This window comes from Talpa occidentalis, unplaced genomic scaffold (genome assembly GCF_014898055.3).
Source record: "Talpa occidentalis isolate TD23 unplaced genomic scaffold, MPIMG_talOcc4v2.1 talOcc4.2, whole genome shotgun sequence".
Taxonomy (NCBI): Eukaryota; Metazoa; Chordata; class Mammalia; order Eulipotyphla; family Talpidae; genus Talpa; species Talpa occidentalis.
This window is the reverse complement of record NW_023602073.1, coordinates 103,457,673-103,484,240: the sequence shown is the minus strand read 5'-3', so window position 1 is coordinate 103,484,240 and position 26,568 is coordinate 103,457,673. Positions and strand designations below refer to the sequence as shown.

General features: G+C 38.0%; 1 protein-coding gene across 5 annotated transcripts in view; it reads left to right on the top strand.

Annotated features, from left to right (window-relative positions):
• Positions 1 to 1,784: 1,784 nt before the first annotated feature.
• Positions 1,785 to 26,568, top strand: part of USP45 (ubiquitin specific peptidase 45) — a 57,742-nt gene continuing 32,958 nt past the window's right edge. For 4 of the 5 annotated variants that reach the window (XM_037520144.2, XM_037520148.2, XM_054699048.1 and 1 more), the window contains exons 1-5: positions 1,785 to 1,822; positions 6,007 to 6,116; positions 7,072 to 7,244; positions 8,626 to 8,729; positions 12,552 to 12,652. In XM_037520144.2, the coding sequence (XP_037376041.1) occupies positions 6,017 to 6,116; positions 7,072 to 7,244; positions 8,626 to 8,729; positions 12,552 to 12,652 (478 nt within the window). In that variant the 5' untranslated portion in view covers positions 1,785 to 1,822; positions 6,007 to 6,016. Of the gene's footprint in view, positions 1,823 to 6,006; positions 6,117 to 7,071; positions 7,245 to 8,625; positions 8,730 to 12,551; positions 12,653 to 22,311; positions 22,324 to 26,568 lie in introns of those variants that run through there. The other variant, XM_037520147.2, reaches the window with a different exon arrangement.

Sequence of the window (26,568 nt, the reverse complement as noted above, 5' to 3'; positions counted from 1 at the left end):
ATAACCACAATTTACTGGTTTATAACAATGTAAACTTATTATGTGCAATTCTCTTGGTCAAAGGTCTCAGTTGCCCAAAATTAAGATGTCAGTTATTCTTTGTTCCTTGGTAAGGCTCTAGGTGAGAATTTCTTTACTTACCTTTTCCCACTACTGGGGAATGCCTGCAATTTTTGGCTAGTGGTTCCTTTCCCTATCTTCAAATCCAGAAATTTAGCACCTTCAAATTTCTCTCTCCGACCTCTGTTTCTATTGTAACATTCCTTCTATTCCTCTGATCTTGCTGCCTCCCTTTCCTAAGGACCATTGCAATAACACTGGTACCATGAGGATAATCCAGGATATCCTCTGTATCTCAAGCTTCTTAATTTAATCATAGCTGCAAAGTCTTTTTGCCATGTCACGTGACATTTAAACGTCCCAGAAATTAGGACATGGGGCGGGGGCAGGTTGGAGAAGCATTATTCAGCCTACCACATAAAGTTTTTATTACTTTGCTTTTAACTCATTCTCAACTTGATTCCCAAGCATAAGGAAAGCAATATTTAACTGCAAATTGATTCACTGACAATGCATAGAGCAATTTCTAAATGATATTATTAATGTATAAAGAATTTCTTTCAGCAAGCACTTTTAAATATTCTATTTCTTATAATTTAATAATTAATAAAACCACTTCAGACTTCTCAACCAGTATGATCATTTCCAATTGTTTGGCTTAATCATAGTCTCTGCGTGATTTATTTTGAAGATTAACTTTGGACTAAGATGCCAAGGGGGGGGGGTTGGCTAATGTGGAGATATGTCCAATATTTACTGTCAAGTGCAAAAACTAAGCTGTAGAACATTAGTGAAAAAAATCAAATTTTAGAATAAAATGTACACTGTAATCTACTCTGACTCTGTAGTCATATAATATGGTACAAATGCATATTGTACAGAGAAAATTCCTGAAACTATAGATAAGAAATAAACAGAAAAGAGGAAATGTTACCGCTGAAGAGGGGAAATAGGAATGTGGGAAGGAGGAGATGAGGAACTTCACACTAAACTAGAATGTATTATTTTTCTAATAGAGTGTAACTTAAAAAAAAATAACATCTGAAGAGTAGATGTACAGCCTCGAGCTTAAGAAAATATTCTGACAGAACAACATATTCTGACAACACTTCCAGACAGAACAATGACGGAAAAATTAAGATATTTAACTTTATTTGAAAAGGCAGTTAGCTGATCCTCAGTAAACTTGCTAAATTTTGGCCAAGAGCAAGAAGGAGGCCAAAGAAAAAACTCCAGGAACAAATTGCCAAGAGACAGAGGCTGTCTTCTTTGAGAGCTTCCATCCTCCAAGTCTGGGTCCAGTCAAAACTGATTTTCTATGAGTAACCAGTAAGTAAGACCAGGCATTAAAAAAAAAAAAAAATAGCCCACGACTGATCAGGCAATAACATAAAAAAAAAAAAAAAAATAAAGATCACGTATAATGTCAAAGATCACCTTAGTGTTCAGAAGACTGACGGAGAGAGGCCGGAGGAGGACCTGGCAGGCGCGGACCCGCACACCGCGGGCCCCTTACTGAGCCCCGCCGCAAGGCCTATAGGAAGAGTGGCCCGGCCTCCCGGGCGGCGCGCCCACGGAGGGCGCATGCGTGACGCGGCGCCGCCCTTCCACGCCCCACTCTGTACGCGCCGCCACAGGAGGGCGGCCCCGAACCCGCCAGGACTGCGAGGCCGGCACGGAGGCCCCGCCCCTGCCGGCCGGCGAGAGAGCCGCGCATGCGCAGTGTCTCCCGGTTGTAGAGGCGGCTGCTCGGCCCGGCGGGGTGAGTTGGGGGTGCGGTGCTGGGGTCGGCGTAGTTACCCAATCTTCGCTTTCCCTACCCTGCCCCTTATGGCGTAATGGAGCCGAAAGCGAGGCTCCCTCAGCCCTCCCGCCTTCCCGATCCCTGGGGGAGTCCGGCGGTCGCCGAGGGCCGCGCTCCGGAGGCCGGGGCGGCCGTGTGTCCGGCTGCGGCGGGAGGAGCCGGGGAGTCGGGGCGCGGAGGGGCGGCCGGGGAGGGGCCCGAGTCCTCGCCTGCGACGACCTGGGCGCGCTGCGGCCAGACATCCTTCCGTCCTTCCTTGGCGGCCTCTGCTCACGACGCATTTGCCTGTCATGGAACTTGGGGTGTTTTTGGTGGTGACTGGATGAGACGTGACCACATTTCTGACAACATCGTGTAGGGTTAGGAGCCCTTTACAAGTGCTGCCTGGGTCTGAAACCCCATCAGCCACGCTCTGCCTCCCGATCCTCTGCAAGTCACTCAACCTCAGTGTCTCGGTTTCAAGTGTAAAATGGGGGAAGTAATGGTAACCTGTTTCATAAGGTGGTTGTGAGCATTAAGTAGGTGAGTGTGTTTCAGTGCGTGTAACGGAGCGTGATAGCGAAAGTATGTAAGTGCTGGTTGTGTATTTGAACCTGGCATCTGACAGGGGAGTTGTGTCCGTCTCCTCCCTGCCCCACCCGTCTCTCTTTTTTGAGAGTATGAACTGCCCTTTGCATTTTTAATAAAAACTTGCAAAAAACTTAGTTGCACATCCTGCACAAGAGGAAAGACAGGTTTAGAGTAATGAGGAAACTGAAAACTAAAGTTGATGTTTGGGAAGCCATGTGAGAAAAATAGCCAGAACATACTTGTTCTGAAAAGATGTAACAGCAGATTTACGAATACTTTCCTTAGAAAGGCCTGCCTGCTTATAAACGTTAGCCTTTATTTGGCACTGGGAACTTGGATTTTGGAGTTCCCACTTGGGAACGATATAGTTGTTGCTTAACTATGATTCATGCTGAAGTTATCAGCACCCATAAAAATACTGGGTTTCATGGACATTGCACACACATTGGTGGATATTCCTTCCAGTGAGGGCTGGACTATGCAGTTTGACTCCTCATGGGAGAGAGAGAACACAGGGAAACCTGAATGAGGATTTCTCTGGATTCCTCCTGTGTCATTTTCCATTGTGCTCAGATTGTATGTCCATACTACATTGCTATAATAAACATTAGCCATGAATACAACTATATGTTGGCTCCTCTGAATCCTTTCAGCGAATCTACACATGTGGGGGTTCTTGGAGCCCCTAGATATAACATTGATGATAAAAGCAGTTGAAACTCTAATCATTGGACTTTGACTCTTTGCCTTAAAGGGTAATTGAAAAAGAAAGCTATCCAGAGAAGTGATTGTTAAATAGTGAATTATTGTCAAAAGTGATTCTTCATGTTTAGACATAATTGAATGTCAGAAAAATCATTGGAAATTGACACTTCATTGCCATGTTAAGTGTGAGTCCGTGTTTCTGAAAAACAGGTATAGATAGGTCTTTCTCAGAGTCTAGGTGAAATACATGTTTCTTTTTTTTCTGCCAACATTACCTATGTGTTAATGTTCATCTTTATCTAGAATTTATCTGTGTCATTAGGGAAAAATTATGACCACTTTCTCGTGGACCATTTTTCTGGGTTCATGTGGTTATGTCTATCTCTTTTCAGGGCATCAGATGGAAATAGTTTGAGGTAGGTTTGTAAGTTTGGGCATAGAAAGATCAGATTTGCCATCTGATTATGTCTCTTCCCTCAGTAAAGTAGAAGGCTAGATTACTTTTTGAGGGGTGGGGAGTTGGAGGCAATGGAGATTTGGGAGAATGAAAAAAATTTCAAATAACTTGTGAGGAGTAGGTAAAATAGGATTACCAGATAGTGTAGTAAGTAATGAATGTCTTGGTCCATTTGAGATGGTGATAATGAATGTAGTGATCCAGTCTTCTTGTAAGACTTTGTCCAACCTGTTTGGATACAGACATGGAGAAAGTGGTTACTAAGGCCATCTAGGATTGGGGTTTGTCAAAGGAGTGAAATGGTAGCAGTTAAGGCTGTGTACACATATTCTGTTCTCTCTGGGTATACATGGTAAGATTGCATTCTGTACACACACACCCATGTCTACTTGAAATTAAATGGCTTTGGCCAGTAAAATATAAGTATATATGATGTATCACTTCTAGGTAAAGCATTAAGAACCAGCACTCCATTTGCCACTTCCCCTACTCCTTGTCCAGCTGTAGTGATCATGGAAACCTGGGTATTAACGGAAACTAGGAGTGGTAGACCAAGCAAGCTGGAAGAATTTATTGGAAATTGTGATCAAAGTACAGAATATTTGAATTAGTGACTTTGCAAGTTGGAGTTGTAGGGTTGGATGAGGAAGATCATCAGAGAGAGTGAGAGAGAGCAAGGTAGTTTAAAATTAAGTGGTTAAGGAACTCGTGACCTTGTGCATTTCTGAAACACCGAAGGTCTTCATTGTTGAGGTTTAGTTGAACACTGATAACCCTTGACTTAGATAAATGACTGTTAAAATGGTAAACCCAAAAGCTTTCTTATGTGGAATATGGAATGCAAAATCAACATTCAGAGTTTATGAATGAAATATTTTTCCACTCTCATCAATGAAAGCAAATCAGATACCCATGAAAATTACAGTGTAACTTAGCTATGGAGCAGGATGATATGAAGTAAGCTACTCCAACAAAGACTCCAAAATCAAGTTTGAAAAAAATGCTTGTAATCTTTAAAATGTAATTCAAATCTTTAGAATTTAAGAAATATAAGAGATAGAGGTAAATAACACCATGAAGATGCAAATTTTCATCATGGAACATTATAAAACCTTGCTATTGAAAACATGTGGACCCCTAGCAACATCTTCTTAGGGAACTGTTAAAAATAGAATGCCGGGTCCTATCTCTACCAGACTTTTTGAATAAAAAACCACATTTCACTGCACTCTCCAATATTACTGATAAGCACTGACCTGATTTCTTTAAAAAGTTAGGTTAAGAGAGGAAGAATAATGGTCAATTAGAAGACATTAAAGAGAGATAGTATAAAGGGCAAACCTTAATTGATCCTCATTAAAGAAAAAACATTGTAGAAGACATTTGAATCAACTGAAGAAATTAAAAATATATAATATGAGATATCAGGAAATTGTTAATTTCCTTAAATATGATAATGATGTGATTATATAGGAGAATGTCTTTATTAAGAGATTCCTGCTGAAGTATTTAGGGGTGAAGTGTTACAATTTCTGCAACTTTCAAGTAGTTTAGAAAAAAAAATAAAGGTGTGTATGTCTGTGCACACATTAATATTTATATGAAACATACGGCAAAGTGTTAAGAGATATGAAATCTATCTAGTAAATGAATGTTTATTATACTTTTATTTTTTTTTTGAGATTTATTTTTATTTATGCGTGTAAGAACTGGGGTGCAGGAGGTGTGGGTGTGAGAGAGGATTCACCAGAGACAGAATGGGAAGCAGAACAGGCAGATCTACTGAAATACACTGCTAAGAGGAGCCAGGAGAGGTCTGCTGCGCCATGTGGGTTAGCTCCCTGTCCAGGATTGAACCCATGTTGCAGTGGCTGGTGATAGCTTGAAAGCGCTGAGACTCAACCCCTGCGCCACCAGGGAGGCCCTCATTATCCTTTTAAATTGTAGAAGTTAAAATTTTTTCATAATGAAAAGTGGGGGGAAATGCTAACAATGTATTATCTAAAAGAGAAATTTATTTCACAGTAATCTGGTGTTAGGTCAGAAAGGGCAGCTGTATTGTGCTCGGCGCATGGCTTCCATCCCTGGTCCTTTATGGCTCTTCAACTCCTACTATCTTCTTGTTAGCGAAATAAAAGAAATGGCAAGGTGGGCAAGTGACTCAGGAGCAGCTCTAATTCTGTTGACCAAAACTTTACTTGTTTAATTCATCGGATAGCATGTCTAGGGAGTAGTTGGTGAAAGTAGAAAATAATGTGTCTATTTGCTTTAATAAAGATTTTTTCTTTCATTACTGGTTTACTAGACCAGTTAAAACTGAAGTCATTTTAGTTTTAATATGCACTGAATCAAACATAAAAGTTTAGTTTTGAGTATTAAAGTTTATTCCTTTCCCCTCCAACTTTCCCAGTAAATAACAGATGCGGGTAAAGGAGCCATCCAAAGCTTTAGCTGAAAAAGCCAAAAGAAGTAAAAGACCTACTATACCTCATGATGAAGACTCTTCAGATGACATTGCTGGTAAATTGTGATCTGTTGTCCTAAATAGTGTGCTGTTTTTAATTAATAAATCCTTTGCTTTTTGTTTTTACCATTTTCTTCATTTGAAATCAGCTTGTCTAGTTCCAAAAAACCCTGTTGGTGTTTTATTGTGATTTTGTTTTGTTTAATTTAGAATTGGCTTTTCTTCTTGGCCCCTCATTCATGACCTGTTAAATCCAAGCCTCCCAGTCACCAAGGTGGACAGATGACCCAACTCACCATGGTGGACAGATGACCCTTGGAGCTGCTGGCTGGCTTTTAAATCCTTTAATCTCATGCTTTTAATTTTGGTCTCTGAGAATTTTTCTTACTTTCTTGCCATTTCAGATCTCCATTTAAAAAGATGTTTTTAATGTATTATTTCCATTTTAACTATTTTTAACTTAGTGTTTTAGGATAGTTTTCTTTAAACTTCTTATTTTTTGAACTAATTATAAATGCACAGGAAGGTGCAATGACATGGAGGTCCCTTTCACCCTGCACCCTGCCTTTTCTGATTTAATGTCTTATATTTGTAAGTAAAGTACAATATCAAAGCCAGGTAACTGACATTGGTACAATCTTTATAGCTTAGTCAAATTTCACCAGATATACATGCACAGTGATGCAGCTGTATGCATTTTATTATGTGTCACTTTGTATGACCATAAATAAGATACTTGACTGTACCATCAGCTTCCCAAACGCTACCTATTTATAGTCCTTCCCCCTAACCCCCATCCATTGTCTCTGGCGACCACAATCTGATCTCCAATGTTATAATTAAATTATTTTATGAATGTTTTATAAATGGAATCAAAGTACAATTTTCAGTCTTGTGTTTTGATTCTCTGCTTTCTAGTTTCAGCATTTTAATGCTATTGACTTCTGTTTACTGATGGTAGCAATTTGGTTTAGCAAAGAAAATGTTCACATTTTGTTTTGTCTTCTTCAGTAGGTTTTACTTGCCAACATGTAAGTCATGCTGTTAGTGTGAATCATGTGAAGAGAGCAATAACTGAGACTCTGTGGTCAGTTTGCTCAGAATGTTTAAAAGAAAGAAGATTCTATGATGGGCAGCCTGTGCTTTCTTCTGATATTTGGTTGTGCCTCAAGTGTGGTTTTCAGGTGAGAAAAGTGCTTTCTATGTGTGAATTTGTCTTAAAATATTCTCAAAAGCTTATGGTGAGTTGTACAGTTGTACAGTTGGTCACCCATAGAATTTTAAGGTAAATTTATTCCATGTTTAGATGTACTCTTTCCAAGGCTGAACTTAAACATGTTTGTTAAGATAAAGTAAAAGGTAAGTTATGTTCAAAAAGCAATCATGTGATTATAAATACTTTGTTGGACCTGCCATTACCTATTGGTATTTACTTAGGAAATAGAGCCAAGTTTTTCCCCCATCTTTTTAGATTTTTTTTTCTGAGAAAGTATTATTTTACCCATTTTTCAATGTAATTTATTTAAACACCACAGAAACACTTGACATCTACAGTAAAGGAATTTTTGAATAAAAATAAAAGGGTATGCTTTTTTAAAAAATAAGGGGAATCTCATAGGAAGTCCAAAGCTGTAACCACTTCAGGGTTAGTTAATTCAATGGGAAAAACTTTAGAACCCATTGAATGAGATTTCTTCCACTTTCTTGTTGGCATCCTTAATTTCACAGTTTCATTATTGCCAGAGATGTTTAATGCATTATGTATCACACAACATTCTGAAAAGACCAGAAAGAGGGCAAAAATTACATCTCTTTCCTGTGTTCTTTCTTTAAAATATATAACACTTTGCCAGAAACATCCAGGAGACTGCCTGTCATGTTGCATTGACTGAAACTGAATTTCATTCCTTGAAATTACTATGACCGGTCTCAGTCGCACCAGTTTTCAGTCAGGCTGGAGTGTATGTGTGCACAATGTTAGGTGTGTATAGGGGAGGAGCACTGTGGTCTTACTGGTCACAGCTGCCTCAGTGACCCACCATAGATACAACGAAGGGTATGTAGCTTTTTAAATGGTAGAGAAATTACTTGGTGCATGATAGTGTTAGGTAAATACTATCTAACAAAAACAAAGTTAGTTTCTTTGCAAGAAATTAAATTTAAGAAGAAAACAGTTTTTAAAACTTTTCCTTCTTGCTTGAAATTAACAACAAAACTTGTTTAGTATCAATTTTAGTATGTTTTAAGCTTTATTATTATTATTTTTAACTTTTATTTATTTTTGCATAGAAGAACTGGGGTGTAGGCCAAAGGTGTGGGGACTGAGAGGATTCACCAGTGGAAAATGTGGGTAGCAGAACAGGCAGATCTGCTGAAATACACTGCTGAGGGGAGCAGCAAGCAAGACAGGAGAGGCCTGCTGCACCAAATGTGGGTTATCTTGCTACCCAAGGATCCAACTCAGACCTTAGCAGTTATAGTGCTGAGACTTAAGCCCTGTTTTAAGCTTTTATTGCCAACAAACCTATATGTAAATTACTCAAGTAGCATTCTGTTCATCTTTAGGGATGTGGTAAAAACTCAGAGAGCCAACATTCATTGAAACACTTCAAGAGTTGGAAAACTGAGCCTCATTGTATTGTAATTAGTCTGAGCACATGGATTATATGGTAAGTTAAATTTTGTTAGTACTTAATGTCTACTACCAAAAATATCTTTTTCTTTGAGCTTTACAAGGTTAAGTATTTAAAGATGTTATCAGCTCATGCTTTTTTAGTCTGATTACAACCTGTGGAATAATTTAAGAAAATTGACATTACTCATAAGTATACCCCTCCACATTTCTCTAACATTTTCTTTGTACTATAAAGAAAAACTCTTACTATTTGATTTTGTGTAGTAAAACTTGACTAGTACAGAATTCTAGAGTTGTAGAGGAGGTAGGTACTTCAGTCAGTCAAGTGGTTTGGTGATTCTCTGCAGGGGAAAGGGTGAGTCTGGGCATGTACATAACTTCTCAGGTGATTCTGGAGCTCATTTTGTGTATATGGACACCATCATTTACCTTTTTGAGGCTGCAAAGTAGAAATCTAGGCAGTAAGCCAAATCTTTTGATTCTCTAGTTGCTTACCAACATGCTACATCGATGAAAGTGGACACTCTATGGAAAAGCTTTCCCTCCATTTTAAGTAATAATTTATTAACTGGAATCTGTAGACTCCTGGAATCACTTGATTGATTTTTAAGGAATTTTCAAGTTTTCTGTAAGACAAAGAGATTTTAACTTTTAAAAAGTTTTTTAACTTCATGTTTTTATTTCAGGATTCTAAAATTAATATAAGAATATTCTGACTTACAGGAAAGATCATCATCTTATAATTTAATTCAGCCACAAGCACAAATGATGCTTGCTCCAATTGTGTTTTTGACCCCAAGTATTGGGGAGTATGAAGAAAGACTATTGGAGACTAATATGTAAATGATATTTTTGGGCCAAGGGAGGGGGATAATACCATGATGCAGCAGCTCTGTCAGCATGTCTCTGCAGTCTGAATAGAGCTGAGGTGTCAAACTCGGGGCATATCACAGTCACCTAGGGGGCTTGTTTAAATTTTTTTAAAAATAAAAAAAAGAAGAAAGAAATAGATGGCTGGGCACCAGGCCTGGAGATCTGACTTAGTAGTTCTGGGGCAGGGTTTGAGAATTTGGATTTCTAACAAATTCTCAGATGTTGCCAGTACAGCTTATTTTGAGCCCACAGTGTTTGAGGGCCACTCAAATAGAAAAAGGTGGTGGAGAATTGAGTGGCACCTGGTAGAATAGATCGTCTCAGGTAAATATGTGTGTCCGAACCGCTGTAGAAGCTTTTAGGAACATAATTATAGTATGAATCATGATTTAATTTCAGCAAAAAGTCTTACCTAGCATAATAGTGTTAGTTTTAGTATAATTAACTTCACAATTTTACCTTTATATTGTTTATTTTTCTTTCATAGGTGTATAGAGTTATAAGGATAATGAATTACTGAGTTTTGTGATTTGATATGTTAGGTTTATTTTATAATGTTATATTATAGCGAAAATGATTTATGTCATAAAGAAATATTGTATCAGAAAGCAATATTGTAGGTTTGGTAATTCAGTCATCGCTATCAAAATATTGCTGGGGGATAGATTTAATGCTGCTTGACTGAATAATAATCTTTAGCACAATAATTTCTTACTTCTAACTTCACATCAGAATCTCACAGGTGGGGTTTGAAAAAAACATAGGTGTCAGTGGTCTGCCATTAAATCAGGGATTTTGTATTTTAAAGTTTCATAGATGACAGATGCCCTAAGAGGCACTGATTTAACACTTAAAGTAACATTAATGGAATGCTTTTAAAGTGCTCAAGTTTGTTGAAAGGTTTAATATTTTCTCTGTGCACTTATCACATTACTGATTTGCCAGCCCTTCCATATCTGTTTCTCATCTGTGAAAATCAAATGTACTTTTATAAAGCTATTTATTTTCAAAATGACAATATTTTTATGATTGTTGTGAGGAATTAAAGCAAAATGCATGCAAAGAATAGTACCTAGCACTTACTAAATGCTTTCTTAAGCCTTCTTTGTTATTTCTCATGGGAACAAGTGGAATTAAGTTATCCTGAGCTGTCCTCTTTTCTCCATATTCACTGCCTTTTTCTTTTTGTATTGTATTCTTAAAGTTAGAACAATGTATCTTATTACCCATAAAACTTAAATTGCTGTGTCAGTAACACTTTCTTGACATTACAATATTTTGCAAGTGAGGGGTTATGTTTTTATTATTTTTTGCAATAATATTGAATATTATTATGTAAGCCTGATAAGTGTAATACAGTTGACCTATTGGAAGAGATGTTTTGGAAGTGTCTCCTGTGACTCGTCTCCTTCATAGACCTACCTATTTCCTACGTATTTCTGAGTACAAGTGATGGATCCTCAATGCCTATTTGACCGAATTTATGTGCCATTTGGAAAGGAAACCCAAACTTAATTTACAGGCATTGATCTCAAGACCACTAATACTTATAGGTATGAAGATTGTGACTATGCAAAGTAGTGTTGGTATAACAAATTACACTTATGAAACACTTTCAAACACTTATTATTTGATCTCTAGAAGCTTATGAAGATAGAGGAAACAAGTAATAATAATATAGAAGAAACCGTTGCTAATATTGTCTGCACTAATGAGTAAACTTAGTGGAGGTAGTTTTCTGAAAAGGAATGTACTTTTGAAGATCTCTTGCCTAATCCCTTCTTCCCAAGTTAGCCCCAAACAAAATAAAGCACCTGTCTCTTTCAGTCTTTACCCATGTCTGAAAGCAGAACTTTCATCACTTAAGTTATTAAACCAGATGTCTGGCAATTATTTTTTCTCCTCTTTGTCTTATTATTTTTTTTTTTTAAGATTTATTTATTTATACATCCATACATACATACATACAAGCACTGGGTACAGTCAGAAGCGCGGGAGGGTAAGAGAATTCACCAGAGCCAGAGCCGGGAGCAAAGCAGGCAGAAGGACCGAAATACACTGCTGAGGGGAGCAGTGGGCCTCAGGAGAGGTCTGCGCGCCATGTGGGACCCTCCGGTGGCCCGGGATCGAACCGGCGCTGCAGAGGCTGCGGGCAGCTTCACAGCCCAGCGCTCAACCGCTGCGCCACCGGGGAGGCCCTCTTTGTCTTATTTTTTATAGCCTTATAATAAAAGTAGAAAAATGGCATAATGAATTCCTCTATACCCATTGCCCAGCTTTAAACATCAGCTCAGGGCAAATCTTATTTCATACAGGTCAGGATTTCTCAACCTCAAAACTATTGTTATTTGGGCTGATAATTCTTTGAGGAGACCGTCTTGTACATTGTAGATGTTTAGCAGCAACCCTGGCCTCTACCCACTGGATGCAAGTAGCAACTCTACAAGTGGGACAACTGAAAATGTCTTAAAACATTGCTAGACATCCCCTGCAGGGGCAAAATTGCCTCAGTGGGAATCACTGACATACCCTCAGTTCATTTCCCTTCCCCTGGCAATTATTTTTACGTTCCTTATCTTTTTCTCTAGTTTATTACTGCTTCTACTTGAAAATAAATAAATCTATATTTCGCTCCACACCCGCTGCTTTTCCCATGATCTGTTTCTATTCCTGATGCCACTCAGTCTGACATTTATCAGAATGATTTTTTTTTAGAGTGATGTTTTAAAGATGAAAATTGGATTATATGATTTCCCCACCTAAAATCCCCTCATCACATGCCATTACACTTAGGATAAACTACCAAAACTTTAATTTGAATGATTAGACTGTATGAACTTACCCCTGCTTATTTCTCTAGACTTACCTGGTGCCTCAACCTATGACTTGCCCCACATATTGGTGGATATGTACGAATTTTATTACCTGATGTACAGAATTATTGAAGATATTTTTATAATATTTTTCTCAATTTTTTTTTCAGGTGTTATGAGTGTGATGAAAAATTATCAACACATTGTAATAAGAAGGTTTTGGTTCAGATAGTTGATTTTCTCCAGAAGCATATTTCTAAAACACAAACAAGTAAGTTAAGCATCTGTTAAAGAAATTTGTATTAAAGTATGATATTTTATATTTCATAAAAGAGTTCATTAAGAGTACCGTAAATTTTATTGTGACCTCTTGGTCTATTATTTGAGTAGTTGAGAATGTTACAAGTGCCACACATCCTTTGGTAGCAGTCTTGTAGTGTTATCTTGTATTTATTTATCAATATGAGATACTGGAAAGGATAGTGACTTTTTAGATCATTGGCTTTTGAATCAAATAGTACTGAGTTTGAATTTAGATTCCACCTAAGTTACTTAATGTCCATGTGACTTTTATGCCTTAGTTTTCTTACTTACAAAATTAGAATTGTAATTCTACCCTGTGGGTTTGTTCTGAGGCTTAGAGATCATATTTTCTAATGATTTAGAAATAACGGATATAAAATGCTTGCGTATTGTCTTACACATTTTTATGAAGTGATATCTATTATTTATTCATAATTATATTCATAGTGCAGTTCTAACATTATTTGGCGTTAGGCTAACCTTACAGATTAAGGGCTCAGTGTTTGGGAGGGGTGGGGAGCACGAGCCTGGTGGGGAGGGAGCACAATGGATTGTGGTGGTGGACTGTGGGTGACTTGGTGGTGGGTGTGATGTGTAACAACCCCAAAGGGGGGAGATCTTACACTTGTAATACACAAACAACTATGTAAACTAGTGTTACTTTAAAAATAATTAAAAAAGTCTAAGTCCTTACTTCAGATACCAGTCTGTATTTAGGGATTTTCAAGCCACGCATTTCTGACCAACTGGCTACAAATTCCGGCTTCTAACTACCATCTCAGGTTCAGTAATTTGCTAGAATGACTCAGGAAACTTAGGAAAGTGTTGTACTTATAGTTTGACTACAGAAAAAGAAAATATACAAATCAGGACTAGCTGAAAGGCGAGATGCCTAAGATGAGATGTACCAAACATGAAGCTCCTGTATCTCCTTCCTGTGGAATTAGGCTGTATTACCTTCCCAACAGGCTAGTGCTTCGTGCTACACACAGCCTTGTTACTGCAGATGCTTACCCAGCTTGAGTGTCCAGAGTTTTTTATTGGCATTTCTTATATAGATATGACTGATTGAAACTTTGGCTACATGATTTAGCTCAATCTCCAGTATCCCATCCTTCTAATCACATAGTTGGTCACCCAGGAAGGCTAGCTCCATCTTGAATCATCTCATTAGTGTCATATTATAGGGGTCCACAATTTCTTACTTTGTTAATATAACTATTAAATGTGGTCTGATGGCACCATTATGAATATAAAAGATAGTCCTGTCACTCTGGGAATCCAAAAATTCAAAAGGCCCATCTCAGGAACCTGGGACAAAGGGCAGCCAAATTCTTTGTTATGTAATACTAATATACTTTACATTCTTTGTTAATTTTATACTTTTTTATCTGTCCTATAAGCAATTTATAATACATGTTCATATGAATTAGGAGTAAATAAGGAAGCAGTTTCTTCATTCAAATTTTTTCATTGTTTGTCACATGCTGTGGTAAAACAAAAGCAGTTTTAGCTTGCTGTTTGGGGGTTTATTGGAAGAGACAGACAAAAAATAATTAAATATGGGCCTCCCCGGTGGCACAGCAGTTGAGTGCTGGATTGCGAAGCTGCCCGTGGCCTCTGCAGCACCGGTTCGATCCCCGGCTGCTCCCCGGCCACCGGAGGAGGGTCCCACATGGCGCGCAGACCTCTCCTGCCGCCCGCTGCTCCCCTCAGCAGTGTACTTCGGTCCTTCTGCCTGCTCTGCTCCCTGCTCTGGCTCTGGTGAATTCTCTCACCCTCCCGCGCTCCTGACTGTACCCAGTGCATGTATAAACAAACAAACAAACAAATAAATAAATAAATAAAAACATGCCTCTATTAAAAAATAATTAAATATGTAGTAACTTCTGTGCTATAAAGGAAAGAAACAGATTGCAGTGCTAGGTAATAATCTAGTGATCACAGTGGTCAAGAAGGATCAGTATAACTGGAATGTGGTTTGCTGGAAGAGAAGAATGAGGTGAAGTGACGGCATGACTGCTCAGGTCATAAAGGATACTGGGTTAGTGCGCAGAGTGAGGGGAACTGAAGGACCCCCAAGCCTGCCTGCTCTAAATGGGTTCTGCTATCTGCCACATAAAGACAAAGCATATTCTTAATGCCTAAGACTTCCAGTAGAAAAGAACTTTAATGCAATTAGTGTGCAACAGAGAGAAGAGAAAGAATATTGTTAATATCGTTTCCAATTAAACACCCAACGTTACCTATTCCCTCGTGGGTAAATGCCCAACCAAACAGGGTTGGCCCAAAGCAAGCCCACTTGTGGCCCAGCACTTGCATCAAGTCTAAGGCACCTTCTGCTGGAGACCCATAGGAAAGGGGCAGAAGGGACCAGGCACGTCCAGAAGGAAAAGAATAAGATCAAAATACAGGTCAAGCCATAGTCAGCCTCCCCACAGGTCTCTCACCCCTGTCTCTGTCTCCTTCCATGTCCCCCACTCCCCGGTGCAAGTCCAAGGCTGAGAAGCAAACACCTTCTTTACATGTCTCTCCGCTCCATGTGCCTACTCCAGGTCTTTTCATCTCCCTCCTTCTTGTTCTTCTCTCCCAGGTCCATCTCCCAGTCTTTTCTAGCTTCTCCTCCTTGCCCAGCTCCACCCTTCCATAGGGTAAGGCAGGGAACCTGCAACCTTACCTTTCTCTGGGGATTACACTGTTACATATGGAATTCCATGGTAAAATTTTCCTGTTTTGTTGGAAGTATAATGGAAACTATTAAAGTGTTGCAAGGAGTGAAATAGCAGTCATTTCATCTTTTAAAAGTAGAAATGACTTTGCTATATGAAGAATAGACATTTCAGTGTTAAGAGTGGAGGTGGGAAGTTTACTAAGAAGGTTAAAGGAGGTTATTTAGAGAGGGCTGGTGAAAGATTAGTAGAGGCATTGGTGGAAAGTGAGTGGATTCAGTGTAATGGGGGGAGCAAGTGGGAGAATTCAAGTACAAATCTCAGGATTTTGATTAAGTATCTAGGTGAGTGGATATGATAATTTTCAGATACCTTTGAAGCAGAATTGAACTAAAAGTCTATGTAAAATTTCATCTATATGTTCCGTATATTTCTTAAATATTTTCTTAATTCATAATTGTTTTTGTCAGCCATTGTTCTGAGACAATAATGGTGTAAAAATTGGATGAGAAACTAGATGAGGTAAACTCTCATCCCTAGACAATAGAAGAAATGACCAATTTTGTCACTAATTCATTTGCTTATTCAGTAAACATTTGTTGAAATCTTACTCTGTCACAGACTGATTCTGCTAAAATAAAGAACCAGGAAATGTAGAGGTGATGGTAGGCATGTTATACTTCAGGGACTGATGTTGATGTTAATGCTCTCCTGAAAACTGCACATTAAATTTGTTTTAGTGGCTGTAATAAAAAGAATTGTAGAGATCTGATGTCAAGGGTGACAAAAATGTAATTGCGGAAATTATTTTCTCTGAATCTTTTACCTCAGAGACTCATTGAAAGTCAATCTAATTCCAGTCTGTTTTGTAGATTTCTTGAATAGTTTAGCAAAGTATGTGAAGTAGGAATCATGGAAGGATACAGTAAAAAGAATATGGACTTTTAATTGGGGGGTGTGTTGGGATCACCTCTTCTTAAATTTGACTCTTTCAGTCATTAACTGTGTTACCTTGGGGAGATTATACTTTGTCTGAACTTCATTTTTCTCAACCCTTTCTACCTCTGTCCCATGTTGCTTCAGGGAATAGAGTTTGGCAAGATAGTTCCTTTTCTAAAGCAGTTTAATTAAAAAGGAATGTGTGAGGTAAAAAAATATAAACAAAATGAACTTGTATTTTGAGTGAATTTTTAAAAAGTCCTTCAAATATTCAAAGAGTGATATAATACTGAAATGAAAGGAACTCTTAAAGGAATTATGGATGAACTGGCTTTCAAGCTGACTTTTAAATAAGGATGAACTTTGGATAGGTAGAAATGAGAGAAGAAAACATTTCAGGTGGTGGGAAGCACCGATCTGAGCCTTAATTGCATTTGTTGAGGCATAAGTAGCACCTGGAATAGTGGAAAACAGTTTCTTGAGGTAGTTTGAGAGAGTATAGTACCTTTAACGTGAGGGAGAAACAATTCAGAATTCAAGGTTTCCAGCAGTTCTTGGGGAAAATGTCACTTTCTTTGCGTTTGAAGCTACAGCATCTCTCAGGCAAGTTTGATTTAAAATAAGATTCTCTGGCAAGTTTCTTGCTTGAGACTTAGTATATTTTTATAAAATACTTAAAGTTGCTATTGAGGCTTATAAGAATGCTGGATACAATTATGCATTTAAATAATTATGAAGAAAATACATACGTGGTTAATCAAAAAGAATACAAAATGGTGTATATTGTTTGGTTGAGAGGATAAGAAAGGTAAAAATATTCTTTTTATATTTTTACCTGATTCTTTTCATATTTTTACCTGAGTGAAAATAACTTTACTGAGAGAAAAGCCTGTTACTTATACCTAAAACATGTTTTAAAATTATGCAGTGTCTGATCTAATTTCATTTCAAATACATCTAATTCAGCTTCTCTACATGGAGAATCTAGGCTGATGCTCTATCCATTTCTAAAAACAGCTAACTCAGTGAAGCCCAACTTTTGGCCTCAGTATCCCTTTAGAGTCATAAAAACTTAGTAAGGACTTAAAAGGTAGGTTATATCTATGAATATTTGTCATATTAGAAATTAAAATTAAAATATTTATTAATTACTAAAAATAGTAATAAATCCATGCCATGTTAACATGTTAATAACTTTTTTTTTAAGAATTAATTATTTCTATACAAGAGCTGGGATACAGGCCAGAGGCACGGGAGGGTGAGAGGATTCACCAGAGACAGAGCAGGGAGCAGAACAGGAAGACGACCGAAATACACTGCTGAGGGGGACAGCGGGCGAGACAGGAGAGGTCTGCCACGCCATGTGGGAATCTCCCTGGCCGGCCAGAAATCAAACCGGCGCTGCAGAGGCTGCAGATGGCTTCATCGCGCTGCGCTCAAACCGCTGTGCCAACGGGGAGGCCCAGAAATAACATATTTTTAGGAGTTATAACTGTTTTCCCAAACAACACAAACTTAATAAGTGGCATCATTTTACATTTTTACAAATCTCTTTATGCCTGACTTATTAGAAATAGCTGGATTCTCATGATTACTTCTGCATTCAGTCTCTTGTGGGATTACTCTGTGTGTACCCTCTGGAAAACTGCCTTGTATAATTGAGAATGAATTAAAGTAAGAAAAACAAATAGCATCTTAGGCTTATTATGAAAATATCTTCGACATTAAGGATCTGTGAAAGGAGGCTGGGTAGGATCTTTGGAGCATCTTCCAGAACTGCTGAATTGGCACATTTCTGTTTTCAGCCTTATTTGCCCTAAAACTCAGTTCAAATGCTACTTTGGATACTTTCCCAGTCTTTTATCTTATCCTTCTTCTGTGCAGCATACTTTAGAATCTAACACTTGGTTTTGTGGTATTTCTTCGCGTGCATACGTGTCTTATTTATAAACCTGTTTGTTCTTTGAGCATCATACCCTGGCTTATATTCTTTTTGATTCTCACATAACCAGGCTGTAAATACTTATGAATTGAACTGAATAAGGACATGACCAGTTTTTACTGAGGAAGTAGATAAATTTTGCATTTTCATCAAAAACCTATTGAATATTAATGTCAAAGTTATTTTATTCATTTGGTCTTTTAATATATTTGCATTTCTACCTTGGGCCAAACACTGTGCTAGATACGGGAGGTACAATAGAAAATAAGACAGATCTATTTCTCAGTTCCTGCCATTATAGATCTTTTGTTACATTGAGGGATATTGACAAATCAGTTATAATTGCATGTTTAAATAGTCTGTGATGGAGCAAGTACAAGGCACTATGAGAAGACTTTGTAGCAGTATCTAGTTTAGACTGGAGGAACCAGGAAATTTTTATTTAAAAAGCCTTCTAAACCATGAGCTGAAGGATATCTAAAAATTACCTAGGCAGTGGGGGCTGGACATGTATTTTAGGCAAAAGAAATAGCTCATTATTAGGGAGTTTGATATGTTCAGGGGAGTCTATAAACTATGAGGTTAAGTTTTGTGATGTAGGAGATGGTGAGAGGTGAGGCTAGATATAAGGGCCTTGTGCCTTCAGAGTTTATCCTGTAGGCAGTGAGGAACCAATGAACAGATTATAAGCAGAGAAGTGGAAGATCAGTTTTGTATTTTAGAAAGATCACTTGACTGTGTTATGGTGATAAATAGGAAAGCTTTTATATGTGTATCTACCCATTCATTTGGCAATATCGGTTTATTATATAACTATGGAAAGATTTCTCAGGCTAATGGTTAACTAGGAGTTAGAGGAATTTTGAGAATATACAGGTGAAGTAACTGTTATTTGGTTCCAAGGTAAAGGAGTAGTGAGGCTGTAGGGTAAAGAAAATATCAGGCTTTTCTGCCCTTCCGCCATCAGGATAGATGATGGATCTTTGTCCTGAATGCATGCCTGATGGCGGGCACCTGGAATAGGGTGTGGGCATAGGTAGATGGGATTCAGCTGAGCTAAGACTGCTTTTAAGGGCGGCGTCACGGGGGGACGCCAGCAGCCCCAGCCAGCAGCAGCAGAACCTGAAGGAGAAGCCGACGCAGAAGCAGAGAACGCCAGAGAGCCCAGATAGAGTAAAGACTTGCTGGGGGCTGGGAGGCCTGCCAGCCTCCCAGCCCCCCAGCCAGCACCCCTGCCTGCCATATGCCTGGTGAACCCCAATAAAAGACCTGCAAAACCATTGAGGACTCTGACTCCTCCTTTACCCGGTCTGCATGGGATCAGAAAACCTGCACCTGTGCCCAGTCCGGCCCTTACAGAGGCATCATACTTTTCCTTTTTATTCATTCTTTAAAGATTAAACTTTTCAGCTCTAGAAATAGGCAAATTACATCAATCCTACATGACTGGTTTAGGTAATTGCATTAAGCAATTGAGGGAACCTCAGTGCAGATTCCCAGAAGAATGCTTACAGCTGTGTGGATTTCACATCTGATGCTAGGATTTGCTTAAAAAAAAAAAAATCATCTCTCCACACTCTCCACCTCAAACATACATCAGAAAACTAAAAACAAATAAAATCACCAACTAACTCAAGATTGAAAAAGGGCAGGAAAACTTTCTTATGAGACCCACCCAGAAATATGTGTTATTAAATAGTGGACCAATATTACCTGAAAGGCTTATGAGATTGATCACTTTGATAGTCTTGTAAATGTCACATAAGTATTCTACAAACACTATTGAATGCAAAATTCCTGGTGAAATGATATCATTGAATATTGGTTGACATTTTGTGAACTAGATGGATGATTTAACACTCCTTCATTCTTTTCTAGACCAATAAATTTGGCCCATAGTTTTAATACTAGTGGGACTTTTCAGTGAGACTAGAGAGAGCATAAAATATTTTATTCCTAAATGTTCCTTAATTCCTATGTTCCTAATGTAAAAAGACATGGGCTATATTTGTTCTTTTGGGTTTATTATGTTTAAGTTTGTTGTGTCTTTTTTTTTTTTTTATGATTTATTTATTTATACAAACAAGAACCGAGGTACAGGCCAGAGGTGCGGGGGATGAGAGGATTCACCAGAGACAGAGTGGGGAACAGAACAGGCAGACTGACTGAAATACACTGGCCGGGTATGGATGGATCAAACTGGTGCTGCGGAGGCTGCGGATTGTTTCATTGTGCGGTGCTTAACCCCTTGTGCCACAAGGGAGGCCCTGTTGTGTCTTCTTTTTGAAATAAAGTAGATGATATATTTGCAATCTGAAATGTTGTATCTGAGGAAAATAATATTGTGTCCCTTTATAATATCAATTTGAATATAGTGCAATACAGTAACTTTTTTTTTTTTAAGAAAAGTAATACTTGGGCCTCCCTAGTGGTGCAGGAGGTTAAATCTCAACACTATGAAGCTATCAGCAGCCACCACAGCATGAATTTGATCCCCTGCCAGCCAGAGAGCTAATCTACATGGCACAGCAGACCTCTCCTGCCTCTCCCACTGCTCCCCTCAGCAGTGTATTTCAGTGGATCTGCCTGTTCTGCTCCCCACTCTGTCTCTGGTGAGTGACACACCTCTGGCCTAAACCCCAACTCTTATATGCATAAATAAATGGAATAAATCTTTAAAAAAAAAAAGTAGTACATTTTGTTCTGCCACTAAGTACCAGTTATATTCCTCAGAAACTTGCATTCTCAGAGATAAGTACTTAAAATGTTATTTCCATGTAAAAAGGGATTAGGGACAAAAAGATACTGAACATTAAAAAAAAAAAACTTTAACAGTAGAAACTTGAATGCAGGGTTCCTCATCTGAACTATGGAACACAGAAAATTATATGAGTGATTATTTTTTCTGTTCTCCCAAAGATGACATACAACTAGTGCCCCTCCCTATACAAAGTTCATTAATTGCACACAGTGGGTAACTAAGGCATTAGGGTTTAACTCTTGAGGAATCCTTAAGAAGAGCTGCTATAAACTTTAATACAAACATAAATTTATATACCAAAGACTTCCAACAATTGATTACTTCCAGCTTTTATGTAAGCACAGCCTTTCATATCATTACTAGTGTTTCACTGATGTCTTAAATGATTACACTTATTAATCTTATCCATTATTATAACAGACATAAATCATAATGGTTAAGTGTTTGGATTCTGAAGCTTCATTGCCTGGGTTTGTCTCTCTTCTCTATCACTAACTGTTATTCTATCATTGCTTCAGTGGGAACAATTATCAGAGAAGGTGGTGCTCTCAAACTTTATTTAAATAAACAAACTGCAAAATAAGTTTACTTACCCTTTTGCCTGTGGGAAATTTGAAATGTTCCCCTTTTGGTTGATATTCAAGATATTTATATTTTTGAGAAAACAGACATCCATTTATTGTTACTTGGCAGCAAATCCAATTTTCTGTTGTGATAAGCAGAACTGTATCTCTGTGTACTTGCTCTTTTATTTTTGCTAAGTAAAATATTTTGGAATTTCTGGCCAATTTGTTAGCCTGTCTTAAATTTGATTATTGTTAAACTTTTGTATCCAGAAAGATACAAAAGGTATCAGTTAATAAGAATACCCATTTTTCTATATATAACTTTGCTTATGGTTTTGGGAGACAATGATATTTTCAATATCATTATTGCTTGAGCAGTCATTCTTTCTCTGTAATGTTTTTTCAGTGTCTGAGAGTATGCTTTGAAAGTCTTCCATACTCCAGGACTATAAAGCTATCACCTAAAATATTCTGGTACTGTAGGTTTTTGTTTTTTTTTTAATATTTATGATTTAGTATCTTTAAACTTGGTTTAAAAAAAGATAAGCACAAGGTTTTTTAAAGAATTAGAGTCATTCTTTCAATACAAAAGTTTGAGTTACTTAAGATGACTCTTTAGATAGTCTTCGTCAAGTTGAAAACTTTTTGTTTTGGTTTGCTTCAACAGTTTTCAGTCTTTCAAGACCTTAGGTGTGTGCAGAACTTATCAGGTCTTCGCAAATAAACAGCAGCACTTTACATAGTCAGATTATAGACTTAAAGGTAAACTATAGAGATAAAAATTAATAATTCTATCTAAAATACCTCAAATTTTCTCTTGTTGTTCTTTGCATTTGTGGTCTGTTATTTTATTATGTAAGTGCAATATCTGATGACTGTGTTGTTAATATAAAAGATATAACTAAGATGAGATAAAGAAATCCCTTTTAATAAAATAACAGTGAAAGAAAATCTGTGATTTCTCTTTCTAATTAAGGGCATTTCATAGGTTTGGGTAAAACTTGAGAAGAACAAAACAAATGATTATAAGTCAAAACTTTGTATTATTTGTCTTTTTTGTTATTGCTGTAGCAGCATTATCCTTTTAATTATACTGTATTTCAGAATATCTTGAAGTTCAATTCTTAGTGGATTTGGTTTTATGTTTATAAAGAAAAAGTTCTTAAAGTGAGTATTATCTAAAGTCTTTACACTACCCCATCAAGAAAGCTTAGTTTTCTCTAAAAAACAAAATAACCAAAAATAGTTATCTATTAAAAGCAATAAATTGCTTTTTATTAAAAATTGTTATCTTAAACTCATAGTTGGTAGTGTTTTTTTAGCTTAATTTCCAAAAATTTTACTAAGATGTTATCATGAATTTAAGGTTTACTATCACCATGCTGTTCACTGTATAGCAACTCCTTATACACTCCTTATACGTCATAATTCGTAAGCAGTGAAGTATAAATACACTTAGTCGTTCATATAGTACTAGACACACAACAGGCATTTGATAAATCAATTATATTTGAATTGCTACATTTTATAAATGTGTTACTGGGAAAAATGACAAATTTATACTTTAAATAAAACATTTAAATAGCTCGTTGGAAATGTTTTTTAGATTATCTGATCTTTTTAAGTCCACTAGCCTAATTCATTTTGTGTATTTGCTCCCAGACTTATATGTAAAAGTCAACAGACCTTTGCCACTTGTGTGAAGTGGCTATTTAGCCATGAAATAAACTATTTTTATTGCCATTGCCCTGTGGATGTGTTCTTTCTGGCAGTGTTGTCCATATTTGGTGGCTGTGCATGGAGAGCCAGGTGGTGCTGAAAAACATCGCACAGTGAAGCGTGGCTACATCTAGGTTCAACATTTGTCATTCCTTCCTGCTGAAGGGCAGGGTAAAATCTGTTTTTCCATATGTTTATGCTTATTTTTTGCCTGTAGTTTTGTCCAGATGGTCTTATGAACATTGTTTACTTTAGGATGACATCCCAGATGTTTTGAAAACTGATGGATCAGTGTGATACACAGATACATAAATGATCTGCATGTTCTGTTTTTTTCTTTTTAAGAATTATTTATTTTTATACAAGAACTGGGGTACAGGCCAGAAGCATGGGAGGGTGAGAGAATTCACCAGAGACAGAGTGGGGAGCAGAACAGGCAGAATGACTGAAATACACTGCTGAGGAGAGCAGCAGGCACGACAGGAGAGGTCTGCCACGCCACGTGGGAATCTCCCTGGCTGGCCTGGAACCCATGCTGCAGAGACTGTGGACAGCTTCATAGCGCTGCGCTCAACCCACTGCGCCACTGGGGAGACCCTACATGTTCTGGTTTTTAAAGTGCTATTTGTTCTTATAAGAGTAAAATATTTATTTCTGGAAGAATTTCTCCAGGTGGAGTTTATTTACTTAATAGCAAATATAATCTATTTAGTTTGTGTCCCCCAACCACTCCCAAGCAGGGAGCTACCCACATGGCACAACAGATCTCTCCTGACTTGCCCGCTGCTCCCCTCGGCAGTGTATTTCAGTCTGTCTGCCTGTTCTGTTCCCCACTCTGTCTCTGGTGAATCCTTTCACACCCCACACCTCTGGCCTATACCCCAGTTCTTGTATGCATAAATAAATAAATCTTAAAAAAATTTGCATATGCCAATTCTATAAAATGACATTTTATAAGCATCAATAAAATGACAGAGTATTTACAATCAAAAGATAATCATTGTGATCTTGGGCAAATTACTTAATCTTTTGGGACTGTGTTTTATAAATATAAAATCAGTGTAACCCCCTTGCTAAAAAGATGGAGCAATGCTTGGTTTTAATTATTCTTTCTTCTTAAATGTCTTAAAAATCATTATGAAACTGTGAAATGGCAACAGCTATGATTAGAGCCTGAAATCTGCCTAAGCTAGACTTCAGTTGGCATCTCAGATATAATTAAGTGGTGGCTCTTACATACAAACCAAACAGGATCTTACCCAGTTTCTCTTGTTTGTGTACTACTTCTTAAAGACGTATGGGCTTTTTTCATTTGCTTTTATATTCTAGTTACAGATTTGAAACTTGACTGTCTTTTTCCTGCTTTTCCTTTTCTCTGTTCCTGGACTCTGCATTTTAGTGATCTGCTCCATTAATTGTGCCGGCCTTTGTCCCCGAGCTCTGTCATGGGGTTTATTTCTTACAACTTTTTTTCATATCTGAAGGACAAGAGATCTATCTTGCTGGTCCTTTTCTGCATTGACTCAGGATTCTGGAGTTATTAATTGAAAATGATTCTTTAGTATCTGGACAACAGACATCCAAAACAACCAGCAAACTTTAAAGAATAAAGCAAATAGATATAAAGGGGATAAACAGGTAATAGGGTTATAAAAAATATTGCCTCAAAGGATAAGAGAAAAGGTCTACAGATTTGGAAGAAAAATATTTTTCATACAATTTATTTGTTTAATGAAAAAAAAAAAAAAAACCACCTGAAAAACTACCAGTTCATTTTCCTCATATGAAATGTTTCCACATGTTATGAAAAGCCAAGAAATCATGAAAATCACAAAACTACTATAAAAAACAAAATGCATACTAACAATTTAGAAAATCTAATTATAAATAAGAGATAAACAAGAAAAATACAAAATTATCCAAAATGAATAAAGAGAAAAAAAATGAAAGCAGATAAACAATGGACATAAAGGACAGATGATGAAGATATGGATTTTGTCACAAATAACAATTGGGGGGGGGCGGTGTCCTTTCTGGGCTGTTTTGCAGACACATAGTCTTACCATGCCAGGTACTTTGCAAATAGCTCGTTTTTATCCTTTTGAAAATTCAGTGAGAAAATGTGTTAGTCGCTCCACTTTATTGTACTGGAGCCCCACATCTACATGCTTTTTCTTTGGCAAAAGTTAACAGATGCTGGGATGTGGTGTTTCTACTGCTTGGGGCTCTGCACCCGTGACCTCTATGTACGTGTGTGCGCGCGTGTGCGGCGTGCGCATGCAGGGTTTGGATAAGGCACTCCTGCATGACTGCCTTAAGATAACGGCCCACATCATGAGGCAGCTGGGATGCCTAGACAGCTGTTGACTGATTGTATGACCATGGTCTGAGGTGGTCTGGAAGTAGCTCAGAAATTACATCAAGTCCCTAACAGGAAGTCCTCCCTGTGTGCTTGGCCAACATCTTCCCTCCACTCCCCATAAAGTTGTCTCCCCTGGACCCTGCTCATCCTGCTGTTGTCACATAATCAGTCATGCTTGTTTATTACTGCTAATAAATAGTAAGAGGGCTGCTCACTGAGCAGCAGAGTCTTGCCTTGCAAACCTGCTTCACAACTCGTCTCTCAGCGTGTCTCCAGGTTGGTGCTGGCCTGTTCCCTACCTAGCACTGGGGATGTCTTACTTTAACCAAAAGGATGTGCATGATATATATCTGTGGTACCTGACATTAAAGTTTCTCTGTATGGTGTTTGCTGTCTGCTCTTGTCCCTGAAAACAGGGTCACCTTCCCCCCTGTTCATTTCTCTCACCTTTGTTGTAAGAAGGCATGATGGGGAGTGGGAGGCAGGTGAATGTATTTATTTCTTCATAAGAACCCATCAGAGATGTGACTAAAATTCTGCTGGAGGGGCCTCCCCGGTGGCGCAGTGGTTGAGCGCTGGGTTGCGAAGCTGCCCGCAGCCTCCGCGGCGCCGGTTCGATCCCCGGCTGCTCCCCGGCCACCGGAGGAGGGTCCCACATGGCGCGCAGACCTCTCCTGCCGCCCGCTGTTCCCCTCAGCAGTGTAGTTCGGTCCTTCTGCCTGCTCTGCTCCCCGCTCTGGCTCTGGTGAATTCTCTCACCCTCCCGCGCTCCTGACTGTACCCAGTGCATGTATAAACAAAACAAACAAACAAATAAAAACATGCCTCTATAAAAATAAAATAAAATTCTGCTGGATATAATCTTGTAAGTTTTCATTTATGTTGGATTATTATTATGTATATTTTCCCCAACATCATACTCCTTT